This window comes from Dermacentor andersoni, chromosome 2 (genome assembly GCF_023375885.2).
Source record: "Dermacentor andersoni chromosome 2, qqDerAnde1_hic_scaffold, whole genome shotgun sequence".
Taxonomy (NCBI): domain Eukaryota; kingdom Metazoa; phylum Arthropoda; class Arachnida; order Ixodida; family Ixodidae; genus Dermacentor; species Dermacentor andersoni.
The window spans coordinates 87,029,057-87,055,366 of NC_092815.1; the positions used below are offsets into that span (position 1 = coordinate 87,029,057).

The following is a 26,310-nucleotide window of genomic DNA, read 5'->3' on the forward strand; positions in this document are numbered from 1 at the left end:
CTCACTGAAGCGCACCAGTTACCCATGAGGCTGCAAGCAGACCAGAGAGCTCCGTATAATATTGAGCTTCTACACCGCGCATCGAATGGTCAATTTCTCCTTGATCGTCTCATTCCCCACCCGTTATCTTGCATGGTAAAAATGGCAGTTACGCCTCCGCCTTCAAAAGATATCACGAAACACGTATTCTCCACTTACCTTACAATCCCTGACATACACAAAAAGTCTGATATGCCTGTTTCGGCAATATTCCAATTGTCTCAGTCTCCCATGTTCGAAAGATTTCCAGATTATCTTCAAGTATTCGCAGATGCATCTGTACACAGCGACGGTCAAGGTGCATGCCTTTGCAGCTCTTTTCTGCTCTTCGACTCAAGTACGACGTATCTTATAAATACCTCATCCAACTTCGTCAACAACTGCGGAGCCAGCAGCGATTAATGTTGCACTGAAATAAGTGCAAGAGGAGTTAATCACATCGATGGTTGCCATCTTTACGGAACCCCGTAAAGGCTACAACGCAGTCAGGTTGATTGCCCAGTTGTGCGCAGTGTTACTGACTCTGGAAACAAAATTTCATCAGATGGGGTATCTCTCGTTTCTCAATGGATACATTCACACGTAGGAATCGCCGGAAATGAAGAGGCTGATCAACTGGCTTCAACTTGCGCTCATAACAACTGTATCTGCCCTAAAATTTTGTGCAAGCTTGATGACGCTCGTCTGCTGATTCGTCGCCACCTACTCAAGCAGCATCCTGACCAGCGCGTCGCAAATGGAACGTTCCCGCCCCGTATTCGCGGTCGAGGCTTGCCTCGTCGCGCTACAGCGCAACTACTCAAGCTGAGGGTAGGCTGCGTGAACGTGCGCGAACGTTTATACAGACAAGGACATGCGGCCAGTCCATCGCGTGCGTCTGGAGGCTGCTGCGAGACACTTCAGTACCTGATATTGGAGTGTCTCACTTTCAGTGCGCTGCGCATGTCGCTAGTGAAGGACTATCATCTCCTTGGCCTGCGGTGAACGACACTCGACTAATGTTTGCACGCCAGTGGTTTTGCGTCTCGACGCGATCAGGTTCATCGCGCTCTACTTACTTTTCTAGAGTTAACTGACTTAGGTTCACGTTTGTAGCGTCGATAATACTTCTATTTAATATTCTGTAGCAGCGTGATCTTCAGTGACCGGCCCTACTGTGTGTAATCTCTACTGAGTGTTCTACTTTATTCTTTTAGATTTGTCCTGCTGCTCTTTTCTCTTTCCTCCCCTCCTTCCTATCTTCCATTTCTGTGTTGCTGTCGCCACCCTTCTGAAGAGCAGGCAGGCATTGTGCCCCTTCCGGCGGTCTGCTCCTCGCTTTCCCTTTCCTGTAAGATGTATATATGTTTTCAAAACAACAATAATAATAATCAAATTCACTAGCATGAACTAGTATAAAAAATGGAGGAAGTTAAAAAGCTGCCAGAAATGTAGTCTAGGCCCGGCTTGCTACATGAGCTGTTCTTGTCTTCTTTTTCTCAGAACCTGGCTATATATATTCACCAGAAGAAATATTGTCTATTGTCTAGCTCCCGACAGAGCGGTTGTTGCGTGACTAAGCTTCAAGGAACGTTCCCAAAGTCCGCAGTGCGATTCTTGCGAAACCTAGCAGATGTCCGCAAGGAAGGGAGAACAATTCGCCGCGCAGGTTGGGCAACTTTGCTGACGGCATGACTTCTATACTTCAGCATCGAAGGAGACCACCTATAGAAACGTGGACGGAAACTGCACAAAATCCAGATGAGCAGAACCTCCATGGGTTAAGTGAAGCCCGCACGTTCATCAGTTCCCGTGGCAACGGCCAGACACGAATGGATACGATGCAGCACATGCGCCAAGTCTCTGTTCAAGATTGCAAGTTCGGTGCCTCTTTTTGGGTGGAGAGAGAGATAGCAAAGGCTTTCTTGGGCACGAACAGAGTTATCACGGTACATGCTATGCTCACTATTTGCGCAGTATACACTGAACAGAGTGAGAATATCTATACTCGTATACTGAAGATACTGATAGTGTAGAACTGCTTAGGTCAGGAATAGAATTCCCCTTCATAAACACAAGAAACCCACAAAAAAAAAAAATCCACTTTACGTACAAAGAGCATGACAAAGTTACGAATAAACATATGTACACAACATGCGTCGTATGACCTGCCGAAACGTTGACAACTTGACGACGCAAAACAAAGCACATAAAAGGGCACTGCCGCAGGAAAGTCAACGTGACATCAAATTGAGTTAAAAGAAAATACCACCTAAAGCACATTAAATGTCAACGACACGATTACATCATCACGACCTTAGACGGCAATAAAAATTACGCCTCACTAATTGTTCTTGTTGATATTCTTGTTGTCACTGCCCGAAAGAAAATTGCGCAGGGATTTCACAGCTTCTCTTCATTTACAGGGACAACAGCACGGTACAAGCACTTCCTCTGCCCACAGGAGGCGCCCATCGACAACGTCAAGTCTTGAATTTTCGACGAGAATGTGCTACCTGCAGAAATCTTCTCGCGAAACTCTTCAACTATATTTTCTGGCTGTGTTGTTTTCTTGTTTAGTGCACTCTTTTTAAACTATAATATTGGGATAGCGGGTTACACAGAAGCCAAACTTCCAAATTTTTCTCAGTTAATAAACAACAACGACCCCACTCAGAACCGTTCAGATGAAGACACGTATGACGCGTAAGATATTCAGCTTTATAATCAGAGCCGATGCAAAACACCGCTTCAAAACCCAGTCACCAGTATTGCTCCATTTTCTTTTACTTTCCTGCAAGAGACAAACTACTTGCGTGCCCCTATGAGGAGCGAAAGGAGCACGCAGATTCATTGCCAACCAGCCCACAAGTAGACATAGATGTTTATTCGTCTCCCGAAAGGTGACACGGCTATACGCAGAGCAGACTTCCAAATACCGAGGCGGCTGGGCTTTCGAAAGAGGTGCGCTTTACAAGCTCTTGTGTAATTCCTTTCCGGCTTCAGTAAAGCAGAATGGTTTCCTCCGAATGAGGAAGCTGCAGCGACTGTCGGAGCTGGTTTCTTACATAAGAAACTAGCTCCAACACGTAAGCTTCATGATGCAATGAATGCATCTCGGTTCGGCAGGTTACCTTTCTTGCACGCAACAGAGGAGCATCGGTTAAGCAGTCTCGGCCCTTACCATGGGTAGAGGATTGATTGACTCCAGTCCTGCCTTGTTTGAGCGCAAATAAAGAAAAAGGTACCGAGTGGTATTTGAAATGATTTGAGATCAGCGCATTGTTCGTGATATTACGAGTTTTCCTTTTAATCACTGCAGGTAAGCAAAAAAGCGCCCCGACACTAGCGGTGTTACTTCAGACGTTGACAATACGGAGGAGGAAGAGGGATGTTTGGTGCAGGTGGACCTCTGCTTGCAAAAGTTGCGGGCAACTGCTCCGCCACAACACCACCGGTCAAACGCGATATGGTCTGAAACACTTCGCAGTCCAGCTAACATCACCAGGTATGAAACGCAAGTTGACTTGCAGCCCAATACGTTGGGTGTTTTCCAAACCACGACGACCCACAGGGCTCCCCACCCTGTATCGCGGAGGAACTTTAGGAGCAGCGGAAGCCCCCCTCTCCTAAATGTCCAATGTCTTCGGTGGGAACAAAATATCAGTTGCATTCGGCTAAACATCAGGCTAAAGAAGGACGCCGCGACCCCGCTGAAAGAAAGAAAGGAAAAAATGAGGGAGAGCAAAGAAAACCTAAGCGGACATATCGAAGTTTTCCACTGTGCCGCCAGGCGCTACAGTTCAGTTGCGCCGACGCCAGTAATTGTTGACAGCTCCGGCAGAGTCAACTGCTGCCGAATACCTTCAGTAGTTGAATGGCTTTCCAGCACAGCGCGTAGTCAAAAAGGCAGAGCCACCTTTACAGGAGAAAGCACGAAAGTTTCTTTTTTTCTTTTTATTACATAGATCGTAGGTCTTTCTAAACTTTTCCTTCTAGCAGTTTGCTATACCTAAGTTATGTATAGCAAAGGTAGTATTCATGTTTACATGAATACTACCTTCGCTATACAACCTATACATCAATACTACCTGTGCTATAGGTAGTATTCATGTTTACATGTATACTACCTTATACTTTGTTTTAGCTTATTTTCATACTTGGCTGCAAGAGTCGATGACCTTCAGTGACTAGCCTACACGTGCAGCATTGTCTGTTTTCTTTAGTTCGTATTTCCGTATATGATTGCATTTACGAGCTCGTGTCAGAGCCCATTTAACGGTAACGATGGTATGGGCACCGTCGGGCATTCTTTTCCCCATCTTTCTTGTTTTGCTTTGTTTTCTTCACTTTTCGCAAGTCAAACGTTTACCGCTGTCTCGAAAAATACAAAACAACAGACAGACAAAGCGTCTCGTCTACTCACCGTACTGGCTGCTGTTGACCGGGAACTTCTGCAAGGAAAACAAAAGAAAAGCGGGAAGAGGCACCGTTAGGAGCGCGCGGCCAATCTGAGACCGCGCCCATCCGGAGCGCACAGCCCGTGAGCAGTGTTGCCACACCCGCCGCGGTGGCTTAGTGGCTATGACATTGCGCTGCTAAGCACGAGGTCACGGATTCGGATCCCGGCCTCGGTGGCTGCATTTCGACAGAGGCAAAAAGCGCGGACGCTTGTGCACCTTGCATTGGGCGCACGTTAAGGAACCTTTCCCCCGCTAAACGGCGTGTCTCACAATCGTATCGTGGTTTTGTTAAGCAAAACCCCAGAATATAATGTAAATAATTTAAGTGTTACAGCAGCTACTGATTGATCATTAGTTCTACTGACGCTCTTTCAAACGTTTAGTGATTCAGAGACAGAGCTTCGAAATCTGCCCATTATTGTCGTCTTACAGGAAAAGAATAGCAAAATCTACTTTCTTTAGAAATTGTCCACATTTTTTACTGTTTTTACTGCTTTTTCAGAATAACTGCTAAAGCGCTATCAACTTTTACTGCGCACGCGCAGTGAGAGATACCTACTTTCTTTAAACATAATCCAAAACATACAGAACACGACAGACTTCAGGCACCTTCAGATGTCCTTTCAGGCCCTTCCACAACTGTTTTGAAGGTTGGAACAAGGCGTCTTTTTAATGGTTATGGAGCTGTGGATTCCCTGTGTACCGTGTGGGTCTTCAAAATACGCACCGCGCCTAAACATTTTGTTTGGAGGTCATTCTGTTGCGTTACTGCTTCGCAGATGGCACATTCTACGACTAAAAATAAACGCGGGATGCGCGCAGGCGAAGAAAAAAAATAAAAGAATAAAGCCGTCCAAAACAGGTCATTCACCGGCATAAATCGTCTACCGATTTCTACTGGTATTTCAAGCAAAAATTTGCTTTTCTTCTTTTAATGGTCCGTGACAACACTGCCCGTGAGCCGCGTCTCCGGCCGTCCGACGCGCGGGAATCCGACTATCCCACGGCCCTCCCATCACGACGCCAGCCTACGGAGCCACTCTCCGTGATAGCGCTGCTGTTCTCCACCCTTACACCACGACGCGAACACACAGTGCGCCCAACGAACAAAATAAAGCAAGGCCACCGGGTTCTGCGCTTTCCGGGCTCCCCGCGCTTCTTCGCTGCGGGCGTTCATCGAGCGACAGGGAAGAAACGGCGTGATCTCGTTTTCGTCCCGCTGTGCGCAGCCTGCAGCGCATCGTCGAATGATCTCAGTCGCCGGCGCCCGCTCGTCAGACTCGGACGTGGGACGACGAGCGGGCGCACGCGGGCGTTCTTAACGAAACAAAACTAAGCGTGAAAACAAGGGAGTTAGGGCCAGCGGTCGATAGGGTTATCTGCATGCAAAAGATCAAAGCCACTCGCTCAGTTACTTCCACCTAATCGAAAAGCGATCGCGAGAACCTAGTTTGCGAGAGGGCGGCAGTTTCGGCGAGTTGGGTCCCAAAACGTCATCGGTAGTTTCAGAAATAGTGTACATGAAGTTACGGAACGCTGTAGGCCGCGCGTATACAAAAGTGCGCAACGGGAACGCGTAAGAGCGCAAGCGGTGCTCGCGTTCTGCGCATCCGCACCGAAGGCTTCTTTCCGAAGGAGCAGGTCTGCGTGCGCCTACGTTCCTACAAATTTGTAGGCGTGCGCCTACAAATTTATCTACGAAGTATTTTGTTTTTCGCATCGGAATGGCCAACAACGCCTCGTGTCATAACTGTGGTCGCGAGGAGACCCTTCAACGCGCTCTGTGTGACTGTCCTCGCTACAAAATACAGAGAAGATCGTTCGCAATTGCACTAGCTCACTTTGATCAAATATCATTACCGCACCAAACCAATTTGAAGTGGCAGCCTCATAAGCCGTCGCAGCTAACAGCGATGAAGGCAGTGCTGCAGTTTTAAAGGCGGGTCGCAGGGAAGTCGGCAGTTTAGTTCTCACTCGATCGCTGATTGCGCTTGCAGCGTGCTCCGTATTCTTTAGGGGTAGGTTCACGCGACGCACGAGACGGCCGATGTCGCCCGCGTACTTGGCTTAATTCGTCGCGGGACTCAGCGGTACCGAGTTGCGTCTCAAAAAGCTGGTCATCGTCATGTTTACGTATACGCCACGGTCCGGTGCCGCTGAGTGACAAGTCGGTACTCGTTCGCCGAACGAAATCAGCGATTTGTTTCGTCGAGTGAACCTGTATTGATTTCGCTGTAACACGTGCAGTCTCAATGTCTACTAAAGCAGTCGGTGCCAGAATTGCCTGTTTATTTAGCGATGGCGAAAAGCAAGCATAGCTGAATAGAGAGAGAAATAGAGAGAAAGGGGAAGGTAGGGAAGTCAACCACACGAGCGTTCGTTCTGTTACCCTACACGATTGGGTAAGTAAAATAGAATAGAAAGAGAAAAGGGCGAGAGTGAGCAATGCGTGCACGCATTAGGATGCACAGCAGGACTGCAAATGGGCACTCATGCCGGTGCACTTCAAAAACCGCTATAGTGCGCGAAAGCTGCATATGCTGAATGAAATGAGTTACCTTCCCTGACAGCAATCTCATGGTAATTATTTCCTATTTATTTACTATAACGCGAACGGTTGAGTCCAATGACGACATCGCTCAATGACCACCAAGAATGCGCGCCGAACAAAAGCAGGATTTACATAAACGCGACAGCTGCGTGTCGTATTTCTTAGCGCGCCAGAGTAACACTAAGCGACGCCGTTTACACGCGTTGCATCACCGTTCGCCTGAAACATGCCGGAACTTGCTTCCGGTTGGTGCGTTTGTCCGGTGATAAAGTAAAGCACACGCTGGCAGCTGTGTCACTTTTTCATTCTTTCACTCGATGCAATACGCCAGCGCATACACGCATCACATATGGCACGACTTAGTCTTGGTCTATCCTCTCCTGGCGTCTTAATGGTATGCGCTTTCTTAGTGCTTTACCGTTGTTTACGTGGATGCTATGCGCTAGAAATGCGTTGCAATGCGCCGCTGTCGCATTCATGTGAACACGGCTATACTCAATCTCTGAAGTCGTTTGCAGCACTGCGGAAGCTGGAGCCAATACACGTAGGCCGAATTTCCTCGTGATGTGTTCATACGCGCCACGTTGTCTGCTCCGCGGGCGCATGCGCAAAGTCACTAACATGTCGCTGTAACGTATCAGTACCAAGCAAAAACAAAACTCTCAAATCCCGCCATCAGTCAGACGCCTGGAAACATCTCCTGCGCAAGGATTACCAATCCGGCTATTCCATCTATCCTAAGCCCTGTATAGGGCTTCACAAAAGCGGAGGAGCGCATTCTCCTTCGCCTTTACACCAAAACTCTACTGTGCCCGGTAGTCTTAAAATATTTCGACCCCGCTTGCACGAAGAAGTGCCCGCACTGTGAGCAAAAGTCCTCAGACATTTTCCACATGGTTTGCATGTCAAGAAACCCCAAACCTAAGCCCCCTACCCAACCCTTCCCGGGACGACTGGGAGGCAGCCTTGCTCGGCTGCTCAGACCTGACGGCCCAACGGGCCTTGGTGGAGCGGGCCCGGGCGGCGGCCGACGCCAATGGGCTCCCGTAAGGGGAAGCCCACCCAGTGTTTGTAAGGGACAGCAAGAGGGGTAGAAAGAGCAGGAAGGGTGCGGGAGCTATCCTTAGGGCCAGCTCCCGCACCCTTCGTGTACAAAACTTCTGTAAATAAATGTTTTTCAGACAGAGCGCAAGGATATTGCGCCTGTGCACGCCTCGCGTGCTTTCGGGCAGCGCTGCAAGCGACCCGCGAGTTGAAGTATATACGGGTATAGGTACCGGTTGCGTGCTGGGACGAACCTTGGTCTTTCCCTCGACGCTGACCGACTGCGAGCGGCTCCGGAAGAGGTCCATGACCTTGGAGACGGCGCCCGTGCGGCTCTCGGAGCCCGAGCGCGGGCGCCGGAAGGGGGCCTCCGAGTCCACGGGGCTCAGCGGCGACAGCGGGGACATGGGCGCCGACGCACCGCCGCCGGCCGCACCATTGGGCGGCGTCAGCGCGCTGCGAGAGCCCGGGAACCAGCTGTGGCCCCGCAGCGCCGACATGAGGTTGTTGGGCTTGCGGCTCCCTGAGGACGAAGAGCCCTTGGAGTCGGACTTGGAGCGCGGCCGGAAGGCATCGAACAGCACCGCCTTGCGTGACGGCGACACGCCTGCGAGGCGGGATGGCCCCGGCGGGGAGACAACGGGAGGTGGCGGCGGCCCCGGCCAGGGGAGAGCAGCACAGCTGTGGGTCTCGCCCAGTTTGGAGCTCCGCAAAGCGCCGCGGTCGTGACTGTCCCGAACACTGTTTACTCGTAAACTCACTCCCGCTACAACGTATTCCTCAACTGAACGTTGTCCAGCGAGTCTCCACAAACTTCTGGTGCTTTCCGCGCCCAATGCACTGTGAGCGTTGACATATCCTGTCGACGCATAAGTTACATGAGAGCGCGAGCCAACAAGTTTCGCAGGTTGTCCACGTTAGGCAACCTATTAACAACTTTAGACACTAGTTTACAAGCACTACACAGATAACCAACTGAGTATATGAGAGTCTGGAGACTGTTTAAGCAAAATATGTTGACAATTAATCGTTATAAACTTCAAAACAAGGATTTAAGATAATAGCGTCTAAAACTAGGAATACAATATGAACACCCCTGAATGGCCCGATGTCAGACCTGGCCGTGAGCTCGCAGCGTCCCAAGAACTTCTTGGAACATCCTAAGAGCAGTCAACGACGTACGGTGGTAATTAACATACCTCTACGCTGCTACAAAGAGCAAAAAAAAAAAAGAAGAAAGAAAGAAAGGAAAACGTCCCCAGATAAAGCTGCGTTATCTGGTGCGTTCCTAGAGAGAAATTAAACGGGACAGTCACGATCGCCGCGCGTATGCGGCGCAACGCTTTACCAAAGCCGCTATGCGCGCCAGACATGCAAGCATGCGCTATCACCGCAAACCACACAAGGCCCGACAACAGCTCGTGCAAGTAAACCGTTCCAAAAGACGATGCGACGTGGAGTGCAGTGAAATGAGCGTGCGCGCGACCCGTGTTTTGGAACTATATACGAATCATGATTGGTCCCGCAAATGCCGGTATTACCTTAAGCCAATTTAGCGATCCGTCGAAAATTTTCTGCTATATACAATCTGCTGGACGGCCTGGGCTTGGACCTCCCTTACAGGGGAAGGCTAATCGTTCTGCAGGCATTCATAATAAGGTTGCTTGGTTCGCTCGCACTATATACAGTGCCGACCGTATAGCGCCTCTACACAACGTTTCCAAGATACAACAGTGGTTGTATTCCTCCAGGGAGAATAAATTTCGGATAACCGCGTTCCGCGATGCCGTCAAATGCGCACGCCTGGTCACTGCGGCGGATTCTCCGATCGGACATACAATAGTGAGCCATATGTAAAGCACAGATTGTAACGCACGCACGCCACCTCGGGTGCAGAAAATACAATTCGACGCGTTCTGAATTTCACAAGCAGCAAGTCTGCATCCAGCGCAGCAACATGTCATATTTTGCTTGTTTACGCAGATGTACAGACAGTGCCACACGTGAAACGGAACGTCTCAGATCAGTTATCAGAGCGCGCACCTCACGGAAACAGATCCCGTCCTCACGTCCTCAACCTCCGGCTGGACTGCGAAAGATACCGTAGGCATTCCACTCGATTTCGACTGTGTGCGTTTATTTAGCACGTATTACGCTCATTTCATTATGCTGGCGGTTTGTTTCTTCTTTCTTTTTCACTCTCATTCGGACCTGATCAGAGTTATGTCCATTACGAAAGTTTGCCTTCACCTTCTACCAAATAAAAAAAGAAGCACACCGAAGCCAAGCACCAAGCTAGCAGTCTACGCATCCGCTACCTTCAGCACAGGCAAGCGAAAGCGTCTGCGGCAGGCCATGGCAGCAGAGTTAGTGCACTATACAGGGTAGGTTAAGTGCGCAGAGAACTGCGAAGCAAAGCTGTGATTCCACGGAAATACTACGTCGTGGCACATAATTTTTCTAAATAGCACTTGAAACAACTATACGGCTTATAAGGGTAGCAGTTTGGGCTAGTTGCTAGGTCATAATTAGCGAGAGCTACAGCGCTAAGCAAAGGACGCGTACACAACGTGACAGACGAAGACAAGCGCTGTCATCGTCTGTCGCGTTGTGTATGCGACCTTTGCTTAGCACTATCGTTCTCGCTAATTACAACTATATGATATGATATCCCGATACGCCGAAATGTTATACTGGCACCGTAAAACTTAGGGCTATTGTGACAATCCACTCATTAATGACACTATGAACAATAACATTCTGAAAATTGCAAAAGATAGGAAAAATAACAATGCAAACAAACGGCAACACGTTCGCCATCTACCCTATCCCTGACCGCAAGAATTTTGGCTAATGCGGTGAAGCTAGCCCAGCCATTACACGTACCTTTTTATTTCGTGCGACATGTAAAGGCTACGCATCCTGACTCGAACACGAGTGCTAAAGCCAGTACCACCGCTCCCCATTCTTGCGTGCCACCGCCAACTTCACGGTTCACCCAGCACCGACCACTATCGAGGCTTCATGCAAACCACGCGCAACCAAAACATGTGTGGTCTGCAGATGAGTGGCAGGCATATCAAGCAACACACTCTGACCAGAGGCGGGTGCCGTGTTTTCCCAAGGCAACACTCTTCCAGCCCGCGATACCCCCTTTCGGCAGTGACAAGTGCTTTCCAGGGAGCTCAAGTCGAACCCAAAAGCCGTCACAAAATTCTTCAAAATTCTTCGAAATTCCTCGCAATCCAGGGAGAGAGCCATGTCGGAAGTCACAGCATCGTTATCAGGAAGCTCCTTACGTCCAGCGTATAACAATGGCCGTCACATAAACATGTAGCCCGGGCTATCTGGCTTATATTCATAGTTGGCGCTGTTGTTCTAGTTGGTATATGCCCGTGGTCTTGATCAAGATCAATCCTTTAGACAACATGCACAGCGTGAAGCAAACCTAAAGTATTCGTGCGAGTTCCGCTCAACACTCGATTTAATTTACACGGACCTCCACTATTGCCCTTTCGTTGCAGGACGCAGTTTCGTGAAAGAACGTATATATTCAGGCGCTGGCATGGCGTTGTTAATACACTGACGAAATGACACGTCGTCCATATTTACACTTAAGGGGGTAGCTGGGCAATTAGGAACTTCAACACCTGAGACATTTCCAGCACTTAGAAGAAAAGAAAAAAAAGCAACATTTTAGAAGAACTAACAGACTGTCATCTTCACAGCTCCTAAGGGGCTTCTCTATTCTTACAGAGAAGATGTATATGGCTAGCTGATTCGTCCATCCGTCCGTCTGTAGCTACTGTAGACCGAAAACCGCTCCGGTGCAACATTATGCGCATGCGCGAAAAACAAAAAGAGGGAGAGAGTCGCGCGACTGGTTGCGCCAGTAGTGACGTCGTTGCCCTCCGTCGCAGCCGATCGTGCGCGCAGCAGTTTCTCTCCGGCTCCGAAATGGGTAGGCACCGCGTCATACGCACTCCTAAGGAGCAGGCAGCTTTCGATCAGCAACGCCGCGAGCAGAACCGGGAACCAGCTCGTCTACGCCGTGCCGATGCTGCAGCCCGGGCACAAGAACAGGCTCGCGCATCCGAGCGCAAGCAGCAACTCCGTACCGAAGAACTGGTAACCTACCAAGCCGTCGTCTAATGAACCGTCGGGATTAACCAAGTGATAAATACTGGGGCCGCACGTTTCAACTTCGCTGGTTAACCATCTGTAAGGAGTGCTTGGGCGGTGATCTTTATCGTAAGCGTTTGAAATTTCTCAGAAGTTGACTGTTCCCCACTGAGCTGTCTTCCCGCGCCGCTACACTCCTCAAGAAGCACGAAATGTTGAGGACTTGAGCGATTGCGAGAATTCTTGTAAAGAACAACGAATACATACCGGATATCTATAAGGCTGCAGAATTTCTTAAATAGTAACAACTTACGCGGGTAATCTGCCTCCGTTGCTTACACCGATTAATGGTCTTTAGCTCACGTCAGTGACAGGACTGCAGATAGCGCAGGCAATGACATTTGAGGCGAGTAAGCCTGAGATTTACTTATATCACATGAAGGGTACGTGTTCAACGCTGTGGAGGGAGCCTGTTTTCTCACTGTGTGCTCTATTTTTCCGGCAGACCCTTCTGCATCGCCACAGGGCGCGTACCAATCAAGATAAGCATTTCTTGTGACTTTATTTTTCCTGGCAAAACATTTGCTAACAGCTTCAATTCGCCCATGGCAGGGCGCCCAAACCTCCTTGCGCAGAGAAAGCAAGAAAAGCTTCAATCCTGTGCAATTTTTTTTTTTTTTTACCCACGCTTTATCTTAGCTCCTATCCCCTTCCAATGTATCTAATTTTCTTTATCCTCCTACACGATAGCCAACACAGTTTGGCCAGCCGGCTAACGTCGCCGTCTTTTCCCGTCTTCCTCTGCTTATCAGATATTTCTGTAAAGTCCGTACGCCTCGGGGTTTGTTCGACCTGCCACTGGGCACTTGTTCCCGTCGAAAGGGTCCCGCCGAGCACAGGACAGAAGTGGCAAGGAGGAGGAGACCACGGCACGCGCTCCGTAATGAGGGACGGAAAGTAGGCTTATATAGCGCAGTTGCTCACCGCCGAGCACGTCGTCGCCGGACTGCCTGCGCGCCCGCGACGACAGCTGCAAGGCAGGCAGGCGGTGGGCGCCGCCGGACAGCGAGCGGCGTCGCTCCGAGGGCAGCGTGGCCGAGACGCCGGCGCTGAGCGGCGGGCCCGACGAGAACCGCATGTCCCCCGCCGCGTCCATGGACTCGTCCATGGGGCCCCAGTCGGCCGTGGTCACGATGCGAGGAACCACCAGATGCCCTTTCTCCTCGCCCTGAGTGACACGAGACGAGCATGGTTAACGCGTGAGAAAGCAGCGCCACTTTACAACAACACTCGTAACAACAATGACGATGGCAAAACATTCGTTCAGAAAGGATGGCGCTTGAGCCTGCTGTTTGGAAGGGATAACGAGACGAAAGTGCATCGCTGAGGAGAGAGCTTGCAACAAGTTGCCGTACCTACAACTGGTGCAGCAGCCCCGACTCCCACGTGAAGCCCAGAGAGAGCCATTTAACAAAACTTTATTTTCACATAAACATTGTAACAGTGTAAAGGAGTGAGGGGATAAAAAATAATGTCCTCGCAAAGAAATCGGAGCAAGAAAATCTTTGAGCACTGCAAACCTACGTTTATTCCGGTCGTTCCAGAGAAAGATGAGACCGTTTGTTCGTGGATCGCACTCCAACAACAACAAACTCACGGCTTCAGCGTTTAGCTTTCCTGCGACTTACTTTTCGTGCCAAGCTACTACCCTTTCTAATTCCATCCGAATGAACTGGAGTGAAAATCTCCAAATCATCTGTTCTCTATGTAACGCCACTGACTCCTTTCAGTCAGCTTAAGTCCATTATCAGGCAAGATAACTTTTCTTTCGTGGACGCGGCGACAGCTCACGTCCCAAGCTCGCCGACAGAATTGACACGCAGGTAAGCCGCTGGCCCTTCGTACTGTTACGGTTGGCGTGTAACACCCCGGTCAAAGAGGATGCTCTACCACCATGCTTCATCGAAACGAAGGATGGATTCCTAATTTGCCATGGCTGTCTCGAGTGGATAACCGGTCTGGCAGAGTCCCGAAGTGCTTACAGGCCTCTTCGTGTGTGTGGATGCCTAAGCGTAATGAAGGATGGATGCCTAATTTGCTATGGCTGTCGCGAGTGGATGCCGGTCTGGCGGACGCCCCGCAGTGTTCACAGGCCCCTTTGTATGTGTGCGTGAAAACCCTTTCCCCGAACCAGACAGGACCCCGTGCTGCCGCCAGCGAGGCACGCTCGTGAAGACGTCAACTGGGACAATGGATCAGCCATCTATCTACAACCAGACGCCCTTTCCACGAACTATCAAGCTCTACAGGAGAACTTCCGCGAACCAACGTCGCCTAGAAGAAAGGATAAGCGCCTACGATACCGGACCTGCTGGTTGCCACCTGCGGAGGCGTACTCGTGAAAGGTCGCCGGGTGAGTGGGCGCCGCCGCCAAGCACCGTAGAACTCAGTGCATATCCCCTGACGTTGGCGTGAGCAAGATGCCGCCTACGACTTTAGTGGGCCTATTTAAAGGGCCCAGCAATGTACTTTTTCACTTCATTCTCTTCTAATCTTTCACCAACCATTGAATAAACCGTGCAAGTTTCGCACAAGAAGTCGTCTGACCCTTGCCTGGTCGTCATGGTCTACCGGATGCCTGCAGCCCGCCGACAACGCCACGCTACCCAATAGTAACGTCGGTCGAGCTTCGATAAACAGGCGTCGCAACAACTCGGCAGCGGTGGGGTACGCTACCCTGGAGAACCCAACAGTACCAAGCTCCTTCTGCCCAGTACAAGTGCCAAGAAAAGCACGTACCGGCTATGCTACATGAAAGCGCGTTCGGTTCAAGAAGACAATGGCGTGCACGGCTGGCATACACACGCGTTGCCAGAGTTACAAAAGTATTACAAGTTGGGTCCATTAGTTGAAAATACTTAGGATTGTTGAGCAACGGAAAAGAGAAACAGAGAGAAAGGGGGCGGAAGAGTGAGAGACTGGCCTGCCAGCTGCAGCTGACGCTGACATGCATCCTGGCAGCCGAGCGCGCGCAAAACACCGCGGAGATGCTGTGCAACGTGAACACCGACGTCGCTCGCAACGGGTTCATGGTGCGATGGCGCAAGCATAGCAGAGCTACTTTTGGATTCCCTCCACGTGCTGCAAACATTTACCCCACAGATGCAGCCGCTCACTGTTTTCCAAACGGCGGCTCGCGAAGGCAGTGGCGTATGGAGTGTGGAACAAGGAACGAACAGAAAAGGCAGCGCCCCCCCCCCCCTTTTCCCTTTCCCCATGCAAGCCCCAGCAGCATGATTGCTCCCAGAATGCTGCACGAGCGCTGTTATGATTCACTGACTCCAGCGGCCACTCTGGCCACTTAGAGCGCGCCATGGAGCAGCGCGCGCGCATTGTTGTACCTCTGCTTCATACTTCGCGCTTTCCATTCCTTTCCACAACGGACAATCGGACACGTACAAGGCCGAAACGTAATTACGTTAAAAAGAACAACTCGAAAGGGATATAAATCAAGAGAATAAAAAGACAGGACAGAGCGCTACCCACACCTGGCTTTTAATGAACAAACCGACGCAGACCGACGTAGACAAGTATATGACGTAACACCTTCGTCGCAGAGGCGATCGTTGTTTCTTTTTTTTTTTAAGCTGACGTGCATACTATATATCATTTTTTTCCAGGATAGTTAATCACTTGTGCCCCATTTGACTAGTGTGCAGCCTGTCTGCCTTACTCGCCTCCCCCCACTCCTCTCGACCGCCATCTTTCTCGACAAGACAGTGCAGCAGCGGCAGACAACAGCCGTCAATAAATCATGCAGATTATGTACTTAAGTCTACAGTTTACTTGTCACTTTGAGAAATTAGCAGTGAAGCAGCACAGCACACAAGGAAATGAAGAAAAATTAGAACAAGAAAATATCTCTGCTAAAATATATTTGAAACGAGCGGGACAAAAGACAGAAAAAAAAAATTGCTGGCTCTCCCGTAATCGAGAGTATAGATATAAGCATGAAATGGCAACCGGCAAACCAGATTGGTTGGAGAAGATACGATCCACAATCTCAAAATGGGTGCAGTGCATGTCCGCAACGACACACCCCACCACACCACACCCCACCACGCCATACTGCGCACTGGTCCATATGGACACTGCCCAGCTAGAAGAAGAAAATCGCCTGAAGGAGGCGCCACGCAGCGTGGCGCCATCCGCGCCGCGGAGCTCGCGGACCGCTGGCGTTCAGGAAACCACAGGCAGCCCTGTCTCAACGCCAAAAGACAATGAAGTGTATGGTGCCCTGTATTTGCCTTTTAAGGTCACCCCATCGTGGAACTGAAATAAAACTTCAGCGTACTTTAAGTTACAGCATGAGTGATATCGCAAACCAACATTAGGAAGAAGTCGGCAGCAATATTTTTTGCAACTGGTTTGGGCAGTAACTATAGCATATGTAATGCGGTCCTGTACAAAGGATTGGTGCCAGAGACAGCATATTCTAAAGTTTTGACTGGTTGCCCGGATGATCTCGTTTTGTTATAGCAACTTGCCCGGATATTCTCATTTGAGTGCCCGGATAACGGGTCTGGCTTTTGGCTCGAGGTCACTTGAAGGTCGCCAAGAACGGGAGGAATAAGCATTTCATGCCTAAAAAGCTGGCAGATCCCCCGCCCTGTGGGAATCGATGTTACGTGAAGCAGTGGGCGGGGAGCCTATCAAGTTAACGACACGACCATAAGAGCACGAAGACGTAGGCGGCTCTTTCATGAGCTACATGACACGCATGTCATGACATTCATGTAATGACCTACCATTTACGTGCGTCATACACTCTTCTCATAGTATGCCAATTTGGCACATACCAAGTTAACGAAACGACAATGAGAACACCAAGACGTAGGCGGCTAAATAGCTAGATACCTGTCAAAGCGGCAAATGTTCGCCAAGAAATGCTTCGCATTTAAAAAAAGAAAACGGGGGGTGGGGTCGCGAGAAACTCGTTCGAACACTCGCTCCAGTTTAGCTGCTAGTTCAGGATATGGCCACTCTCCCCCATGAATGAGGTTGCAGTCATATGCATTTTTGGGCGAAAAAAGAAAGGATGCTGCTAGATTTTCATAATACAGTAAACAGAGGGCGCAGGCTGCATGCAATGGAGATGGCAAATGCAAAAAAAACCTGCGATGCGCAACGTGATAGCGCACTACTTCGAATCCAGTCAGACGGAAAAGAACGTGCAGGCTATCATTAATTTACAGCCATGAACTTTTCGCGCGGGATTCCTGACAGAGCACGAAGTTTGACACAGGAATATAGACAAACGGCTATACCGGAGCGCCCGATTCAGCGGACTGGCAACAAAAACCTACTCGGCTGTGAACTTAATCAAACACAGTGGTGATTCCGAAAGCGAGTTCCGCCTGCACGGCATGACTGAAAGCAAGCGGTGAAACGAAAGAAACCGATGAGGTTTCCCTACGTGCCTTTCAACGATTTGGAATGCTGCACGTGAAAGCGCATCACGTCATCGTATTGCACGGCTTCCATCCAACGTAGGCGGCATGCACTGTTTTCACGCTGTTGCTTACTTTTCCGTAATCAAAAGCTTCGGACATGCACTTATTTGTCAATGATCCACGATGAAAGGAAAGTTCATATTCTCTTTCTTGTTAGTATTTCCCGAGGGCAATTTGTGCCGCTTAACATTCGTATCCACATCGATCTCCCGAAGACATCTCAAGGAGCACAAAAGACCCACTCAGAAGATCCAGAGAGATCCTTGAACAACTCTCTCCGAAGCTGAGTTCCCTACGTATTCATTCTCAGCTCGCCAGTGAAAACACGCACGACTACGGTGAATGCCCGTCCAACCGTACAGTTGCCCAGCCGTGCGCCGTCTGGTCATGCGTATATTTTAGCCGTCTTCCTCTTCACTGGCCTAACCAAACCTCCTCTGCTCAACCGTTCAAGAAATCAGCCGATCGTGGCTTTCGTATTCAACGATGCCGCACATTCGGACGCGCCAGAGACGAGGAATACATAAGAACGAAAAATTCAGAAATGCGGGAAAAAGCGACCGGGATGATTGATTGATAGATCGATCGATTGATTGATTGATTGATTGATGGATGGATGGATTGTTTGAATGATTGTAAATGTTGGCAACAAATATATTGCTGGTCTTTGTGCGCTTTCGCCATTTGCCAGCACGTCCTGCTGCTGAGCGCGACGTCGTGGGTTCGTTTACAAGCCACGGTGGCCGTGTTCCAATGGGGTCACAATGCAAGACCACCCATGTTTAGAAGCTCGTGAAGGTTCAAAATAATCAGGAGCCTTCCAATACATCGTATGTTATATCACACACACACAAAATATATATATATATATATATATATATATATATATATATATATATATATATATATATAAACAAAGTACCATATAGCTTAAAAAGTCCAAGCAGGAGTTAATGGCAATACAAAAGCAAATTTTCAAATGTAATGATTACAAATATAACAAAATAAAAGGTGTGACCGATGTACCAACACTCCCGAAAGACTGTTGCACAAGCGAGATTATAAGATTCAATAACAATACATAACATAGCAGCATAAGAATTTCCCTAGCGATTTTTTAGTAGTCTCAGTGACAACGAATTCCGTCTTGTGAGTTAAGGATGTTAGCTTATCAGGGTGGCTTGTTTCTAGATTAGGTTTCTCGCGTTGGTGTTGCGACGCTTTTCGCGCATGCGCCGGAGCGCTGTCGGAGGTCTGTGCCAGGTGTTTCAGCGAAGACTTTAGGTAACTTCTACACTGTGGCAGACAGCACAATTATAATCCTTGAGCTGAATTGCCCAAACAGGTGGACATTATTTGGACTAGAAATCGAAATGTATAAACTAATAATTAACAAAAATTGTCTAATTACGTTGTTAAATAATTAATGTACAGCACACATTACAATGTGGAAATTGTAGCCTGGAAGTTTGCAAGGTAGATCCAATCGGAACGCATTCTCAGGATGGCATAAGTTTCGAGTTATTAATTTCAGAACTTTGCGAAGAAATGCATTAGCGGTCAAATTACTTTTGGGCTTCAATGTATAAAACGGTGTTTCGTAAAATAAGTAAGTGGTACTGCAGTGCGTTTTTACAGCGACTTTCATGGTGCATATCTCGAAAATGATGTCAATCGCAGAATACCTTTCAAGTGGACATGCCTTGCAGTCTCACGATCTATTATTATTATTATTATTATTATTATTATTATTATTATTATTATTATTATTATTATTTATGCAAACATACAAAACACAAAGGAAACAGGGAGGGAACAAGCTGACAACTGCAACCGAGAGGGGCACAACGCCTGCCTACTTTTTCGGGAGGAGGGAATGAAGAAGAGGAGAAGAAGACATGAAACAAACAAACGACAAAGACACAGACAAAAGAAAGTAGGAACACGGAAAAAATGTCTATAAACAGGAGGCCGAATCAGTTTTCTGCATGAAACTTAGCAAGGCTCTATGGGCCTGGTCGCGTCGAGCAACACTCCCGTCGGAAACAAGCAATCATCAAGGGTCGTACACTTGAATCCACTCAGTCCGTATTCCTTAATTAGCAGTGCACGTCGTGTGACGAATGCGGGACATTCCAATGTAAGGTGTTCAAGTGTCTCGCAGTAGCCACGGGACGTACAGAACGTACACGACGGACTGTGGCATGAACAACAATGCACGACGACGTAACGTAACTGGTTAAAAACTTAATTCGTGAACTTTCGTGAACTAGTAAATTATGTCTTTCGATTTCTTGTGCAACTAATGTCCGCCTCTCTGAGGTAGGCAAGTTCCAAGTTATAATTGTGTTATCTGCCACCGGCGCCATTTAAAAATTATTTGGACTTCGTAGAAACCCCTGTTATTCGTAATTTCATATACTAAAAATTCGGTTGTTAGTTCCAGGTAGTTTCAGGCTTCATCCCGTCCTCTGCAGACTCATGTACGTTGAGTGTTACGCTGGTTTCCGCCTTCAATCAAGTACGACGTGTTGAGACAACCGGCACTGCGCAAGCGGCGACATCCCTCGGTCGTCGAGCAACAGGTGGCGGCCACAGCAGACCGCGAGACGGAGCTAAAGTCCCCCCGCCCCTCGCATTCCACTGCGAGCGGTTTCGCCGACGGGCCGCCATGCGGCGCCACGGGCGCTTTCCCGCTCATTTGCTCTGCGTTCCAATGCACGAAGGTAGGCGGCGCTAGGTAGCCTTCGCCACAGCGCAGAAGCGTCGGGCAGTGCAGACGCTCCCCGAATCCGTCGCAGAACAGCCGGAGCCGCCGTGAGGCTTCGGCGAGCGACCGGCTTCCGTGCAGTGACAAGGGCGAGACCTGGGCTGGAAGGTTCAATTACAGTCGCGCGAGTGACCGTTGATAAAGAGTGCACGTGAATGTGATAGCGCGCATCTACCGGCGAGTTTCGGTGTGGGATGCGTGTATCGCGTGCTTTATCTTGACTATATTTTCATAGTTTAGGCAACACGGAGGATAAACACATCCATGACGACTGTAGATGTAAGCGAAACTTGGTTAGTTTTGGAGGTGCGCTGAAACACAACACATGGCTTGTACAATGCGCGTGTCTTCTTATTTACAGGTTACGACGTTCGACCGGGACTGATTGTGAGCGTGTGGTCCGAGTTAGGCACTACATAAGCCAACACACGATTACACAATATCTTGTGGCACGCTTTTCATGAGCTGTGGCAGCGCGGTGTTTTGACGTCAGTCTGAACCTGCGCAGTCGATAGCGGTTAGAAAGGGACATCAAAGTGCGCGAAAGAAGCTAATAAAGCTTCGCTTAAAAAAAGAAAAGAAAGAAAGAAAGAAAGAAAGAAAGAAAGAAAAAGAGAAAGGAAGAAAACGTAACTTACTGAAGCGTAAGACCCACGGTAACGGCAAATGTCATTAAGTGTGTTCTAGCAAAGCGTAGATGTCACCTGAGTGTCGGAAGAAGCAGACCGTAACTATAAAGCTGCTGGCGGCATCTCGTAACGCTGTGTTCAACAAGCGCGCTCATGTAACTGCACTCCTCGCAAGAGAGAGAGGAAAGTAAAGCCACAAATAGCTCCGAAATAATAATTGCAGCTGCCGGCAATACTTGTACTAAAGTGCAGGACACAACAATGTTATAAGCAATGTGCAAAGGTACACATAACTATTTATGCAGCTGTACCACCTGTTCAAAAGACTAGTAGCAGTAGCCGGCGCCGCAATCGTGCACCAACTCCTTTAATCATCTCAAATAAATAAAGACAGAGGGAGAAACGCATTCGCCCTGGCTGAATTCGCCGCATCACGTCGTGTTGACACGTACACCAGTGTTCCTTTATAGGCATTGTAGTAATCCACGCATACGTGTACGCCATTAAAGCACTCTGATGTTTCCCCCCCCAAAAGTGCTAGTGAGTGCGAGCGCGAGTGCAATAAGTTCTGGTGTCAGTGTAAGTGCCCCTGCGAAAAAAGCCATTAGTGGAAGGTAAATAAATAAAAAGAAAATGTTCTGAATAGCTACTATAACCTCACCTTTGCTTTCATATGCAACGAGTTTGTACTTAAATCGGTAGAAGAGCGTTTCTGTGTTGACGCACTCGAATTGAGAAATCTAAGTTGATGAGCGCAACTTTCCTTTTCTTAAGCGATATATGTCGTGAGTGAACAGCCGCTTCGTATATGAACTGCTAATTATTTTACTTTATTTAAGTAATAAGCAACAATTCCTAGGAAATGGCCACGCTTTTATTTTTATTCAATTTCCTTACTTGAGCGCACCTTGGAAAAAGGAAGAAAACGTGAAACTTCCCCGCAAACTCGATATTACGCAGGGGAAGCCTATTCTGCCTCATTTTTCACCTAGCCTGGCGGACATCCAATTTACACATTAACTACCGCGTCGTCTACAAAATGAACTTCATGTACTTCGACACAGAAGTCTACAGAAAAAAAAACCTAAAGTGAGACTAAACATCGCGAAAAAGACGGAACACGAGACAAGGAGACCCGACAGTGCTCGTCTGGAACTTCTCGTCTCATGTTAGGCTCTTTTCGCGCTGTTTAATAACTATGGAGACTGCAAATACGGCGAAAATCAGTCAGATTATTCGGGGCCCTCAAGCTTCTACGCGTAAACTGTAATTAAATAAAAAATATGTATATAATCGCGAGCAGCCAACAATAGGGAAGCAAATCCCTTCGCAGCACTTCACCTCGCGAGAAATCTTTCAACGCTCACTTAGTTCAAACTTTTCTGTTTTTAGGCAGCCAAAACGGTTTAAATGATCCTTGCGTTGGCTAGCCCTACTCTGCAAAAAAAAAATTATATTAATTTAAGGCGCTACGTCTACCGATTTAGAACGTGCTTGGACTTATTTCGGCGTGTTCAGCTGAAATCACGTTAGTCTTACCACAGCCCACAGGAAAGGCTTCTCGAGTGATAGAGTAATCGATCGATCAAGCAATCAATTTGAACACTGCAGTTTACGTTTCGAACTTGCATCACGGCTCCGGTTTGTCTTTCGGTTGATCCATCGATGGCTCTTAACGCCCCAAACACTGGCGCTATAAGAGACATCGTATAGTGAAGGGCCCTGGTTGAATACTGATAACCAGGGATTCTTCAACCATCCCACTAAAAAAAAAATCAAAGCGCATGCGTTCTGCCACGATGTGGCCGCCGCGTACGGAATTCGGATACACGATTTCATGCCTAGGAGCGAAAGGAAGACTCCGGACCATCGACTCCGGACCATCGATCGGGAATGCATGCGTGCTATGAGACAGGTATGACATTCACTAAGCACCAAAGAGAGAGAGAGAGAATACAGGGAGGGACGAAATAAAAACAAAGGCAGGAAGGTTAACCAGAACGGAAAATTCGGTCTGTTACCCATGCATACACTGAAGGGCTAGGTGAGGACATGGGGAGAGACGCATATCACATGCCCACGATCACAGCCGGACACAATCACCGCATATTATTTACAGCATCAAATGCAAAACCCATTCTCTGCACGTCTTTTGTCCTTAAGAAATGTAGCAGTCTTCGTCGCCCTTTGCTGCGATGGCTTGCGAGCTCACCATTCTAATATGCAGGGTGTTCCAGCTAACTTTAGCCAGAGTTTAAAACACCCGGCTAAATGCTGTGTTCGTTTGTACGCGGAACGCTTGAGAGCAGTGCAATCACAATGCGCAAACGGGCATGAAACATGGTGTTTTTTTCTTTTTTTTTTTTCTCGGGCATCCGCAGTGCGCTGAAAAACACGAATACTTAATAGATAGAAAGACAAACTGTTTATTCTGTCGTTTGGGAAACCGCTCTACAACTTTCTAATTGGAATTCTTTACCTAGCTTCGTTGTTTCAGAAGTTGCTTAATTAATCTTGACTAATTATCTAATTAGGCAAAATACAAAAACAGCTTGACATACAAAAGCAGGCAACATGCATTTGGTCGCATCGTCTTAGAGAGCGTCGGCATATTTTTAAACACTGGCTAAAGTTAGCTGAAACGCCCTGTAGATCGCAAGCGACGCCCAAACAGCGGCTTACATACGATTCGGCGTCGCAACTCGGTCATCGCCCCGGCGATCGTGCCCCGCTACCACGAATAGCGGGCGCCCGAATACCGCTGCCAATGCGGAATTGCGTTCTAACGTAAAAGGAGCTTTTTCGACTGCCGACTCTCAGCCTCGATTTCACACAGTATATTTCTGACGGCGTGTTCATTCATTCGTTCAACGACAATATTTTTCATTCAACTGTGAAGGGCGATTGGTGCTCACACAGAGTACATAAACGCTAACTGCTCACATGACGCATGCGAACGCGCGGAGCGAGGGTCAGTAGTCACAGAACAATTCGTAGCCAAATACTACAACGTTTCACGAGAGCAGGTGTCGGCTAATCCCGAGAGCGAAATAAAAAAATAAATAATAAACGTATTCGAAGGCGCATGCGCAGCCGCATACGGCTGTCACATACGCCGAAAGCTTCGCCGAATTCTTTCCTACATCACTACGACATTCTGTACATTAAATAATACCAGCACGGTGGCGAGTAATGACGACCAATCGAGCCAGCAGCTGCAGCTGCTGCCAAACAACGAAGCTTCCAGACGATATAACGTATACAGACACGAACAAGTTTCCGTTCGCGAACGTCCATGCGTAAGCCGCCGCGATCACGGAGGCAAAGAAAAGACGACGAAACGGGCAAAAATTACGGCGCATTACGCAAAGTTTCGCCGCGAAGTTGTGAACGGTGTACAACGCAAGGCCACGGCGAGTCGACGAATACAGGCACACGCAGGCCGGCTTCCGCAACCGCGGTGAGCGATCGTGACGTGCGAGAAAGCCCGTGGGCGATCCTGTTCCAAAGCGGCGCTGCTCCCAAAGGGCTACGCGTACGCGCGCGTAACCCAGTTGAGCTGGCGACCAGACCGGTGGCAAATTGCGCTATCGCGTAACAGCCGCACGCAGGGAGAATGAAACAAAACTGCGCGCCGCGCCCGTGCGCTGGATCTCCTATACAGAGCTGGTGTTGCGTCACTTATTGGCTCGTGCACAGCCGACCGGTCAGTAATCGGCACGCGAAGAGCCTACCATTCCGGCCGAACGCGACGGCCTGTGCATAGCGATAAGCAAGAGGAGAGGCTATAGCGAAAGTTGCTACACCTATTCGAAACACTGGCGCAGTGCTGAAATGAGATTGCATAACCGGAAACGAATAGGAAACCAGTGTGAGTGGTTGAATTTGATTAATCGATCCATCGATTTATCGATTAATTGGTGTTTGATCATAGCGAGTGAACAGCTCAAAGGCGTGGACGATACGAAGGGAAACACCGTCTCCAACCAGCCAAATCATCCGCCCTGCTGAATTGATTCATTATTTGACATAGCATTAAGTCTAGACATTGTCGAATAATGATTAAAGCCACAGGGGCGGACACTTAAGATTAATTTCAGCCACGTCAAGGTGCATTTTACTAGCATTTTACTAGCATCGATATCTCGGCAAGCAGCTCCATTTGAGCATCACGCTTAGCGATATAGCGCATTTGCTGAGCAGTGCCCCTGTACACGGCCGGTTGCAAAAATGTGTTTAAATCCTTAACCTGAAGAACAACATGTCGCGAAAGAAAAAAAAAGCGCTTTTGCGCAAATATTTGTATTTTTGCTGTTGCCGTCCCTCCCGTCCGCCATTTTTTTTTCTTATTTCCTTTCCTCTCTTCTTTCTTGTGTTCTGTTGCCATTAAAAAACGATGAGTAATTTCTCGTACCTTATACGCTGTCCATGCTGCCTACGTATGTCACCCGGCAAAGACGTAAAACAAGCGGACAATCCAGGCACTTCCTGCGAGACACGGGGCTCATCGACACCTGGTGACACACCCCCTCATCTCAACTCGAAGGAGGATCAGGCGGAACAATTGCCGGCTATGTATGCCAGGCTAACCCCGCCTGCTTCAACATCACCACCACCACCACCACCACCACCACCTCCAGGTACTAACCTACTACACCACTTTCTTCGGGCCGGGTCAAATTACTTATTTAACCTAGGCTCACAATCTTGTCTCTAGATCGTTGTCGCAGTAGTCACGACGTCTAACAAAAAGGAAAACGCGCACTCAGCTGGCTCGTGCGATAAGCAACAAATGATATGTTTCCGTACAGGAACTTCGGTGGTCCCCGGCATAGCTTGACCCATTTTTATTATTATTATTTTCCGCCGACGCAAGAAAAATCTCAGGATAAAAAAAAAAGCGCGATATTAGCGTGGGCGTTGAGCAGGCACCGAGCAGGTTTCGTTCGGCCCGCTGATTCTGTGACGCTGGTGAAGCGTCGGGAAAGTGATCGTAATAAGTGATGAACGACGCGAGTGAAGCCGCACGACGACAGCGGGCGGAAATTGAAGAGGAATGCGCTTGCGCGACAAGTGCAAGCCGCCTACGCAGCCCACGCTCTCGCTCGACTTGCTGGCGCTACACTCATAAGCATGTTTTAGTGGAGTGCCGTAAAAATGCCGATAATAAAGAAATCTATATACGACGCACAATTATGTA

The 26,310-nt window shown here is 48.6% G+C and overlaps 1 protein-coding gene across 7 annotated transcripts in view; it reads right to left on the minus strand.

Moving 5' to 3' along the window:
- The window catches only part of SNF4Agamma (SNF4/AMP-activated protein kinase gamma subunit), a 398,387-nt gene that overhangs the window by 205,701 nt on the left and 166,376 nt on the right, over positions 1 to 26,310 (minus strand). For 5 of the 7 annotated variants that reach the window (XM_050188568.3, XM_050188573.3, XM_072286464.1 and 2 more), the window contains exons 2-4: positions 13,183 to 13,426; positions 8,310 to 8,683; positions 4,445 to 4,472 (exon numbers count right to left, since the gene is read on the minus strand). In XM_050188568.3, the coding sequence (XP_050044525.1) occupies positions 4,445 to 4,472; positions 8,310 to 8,683; positions 13,183 to 13,426 (646 nt within the window). The remainder of the gene's footprint in view (positions 1 to 4,444; positions 4,473 to 8,309; positions 8,684 to 13,182; positions 13,427 to 26,310) is intronic. The other 2 variants (XM_055076837.2, XM_055076836.2) reach the window with 2 other exon arrangements.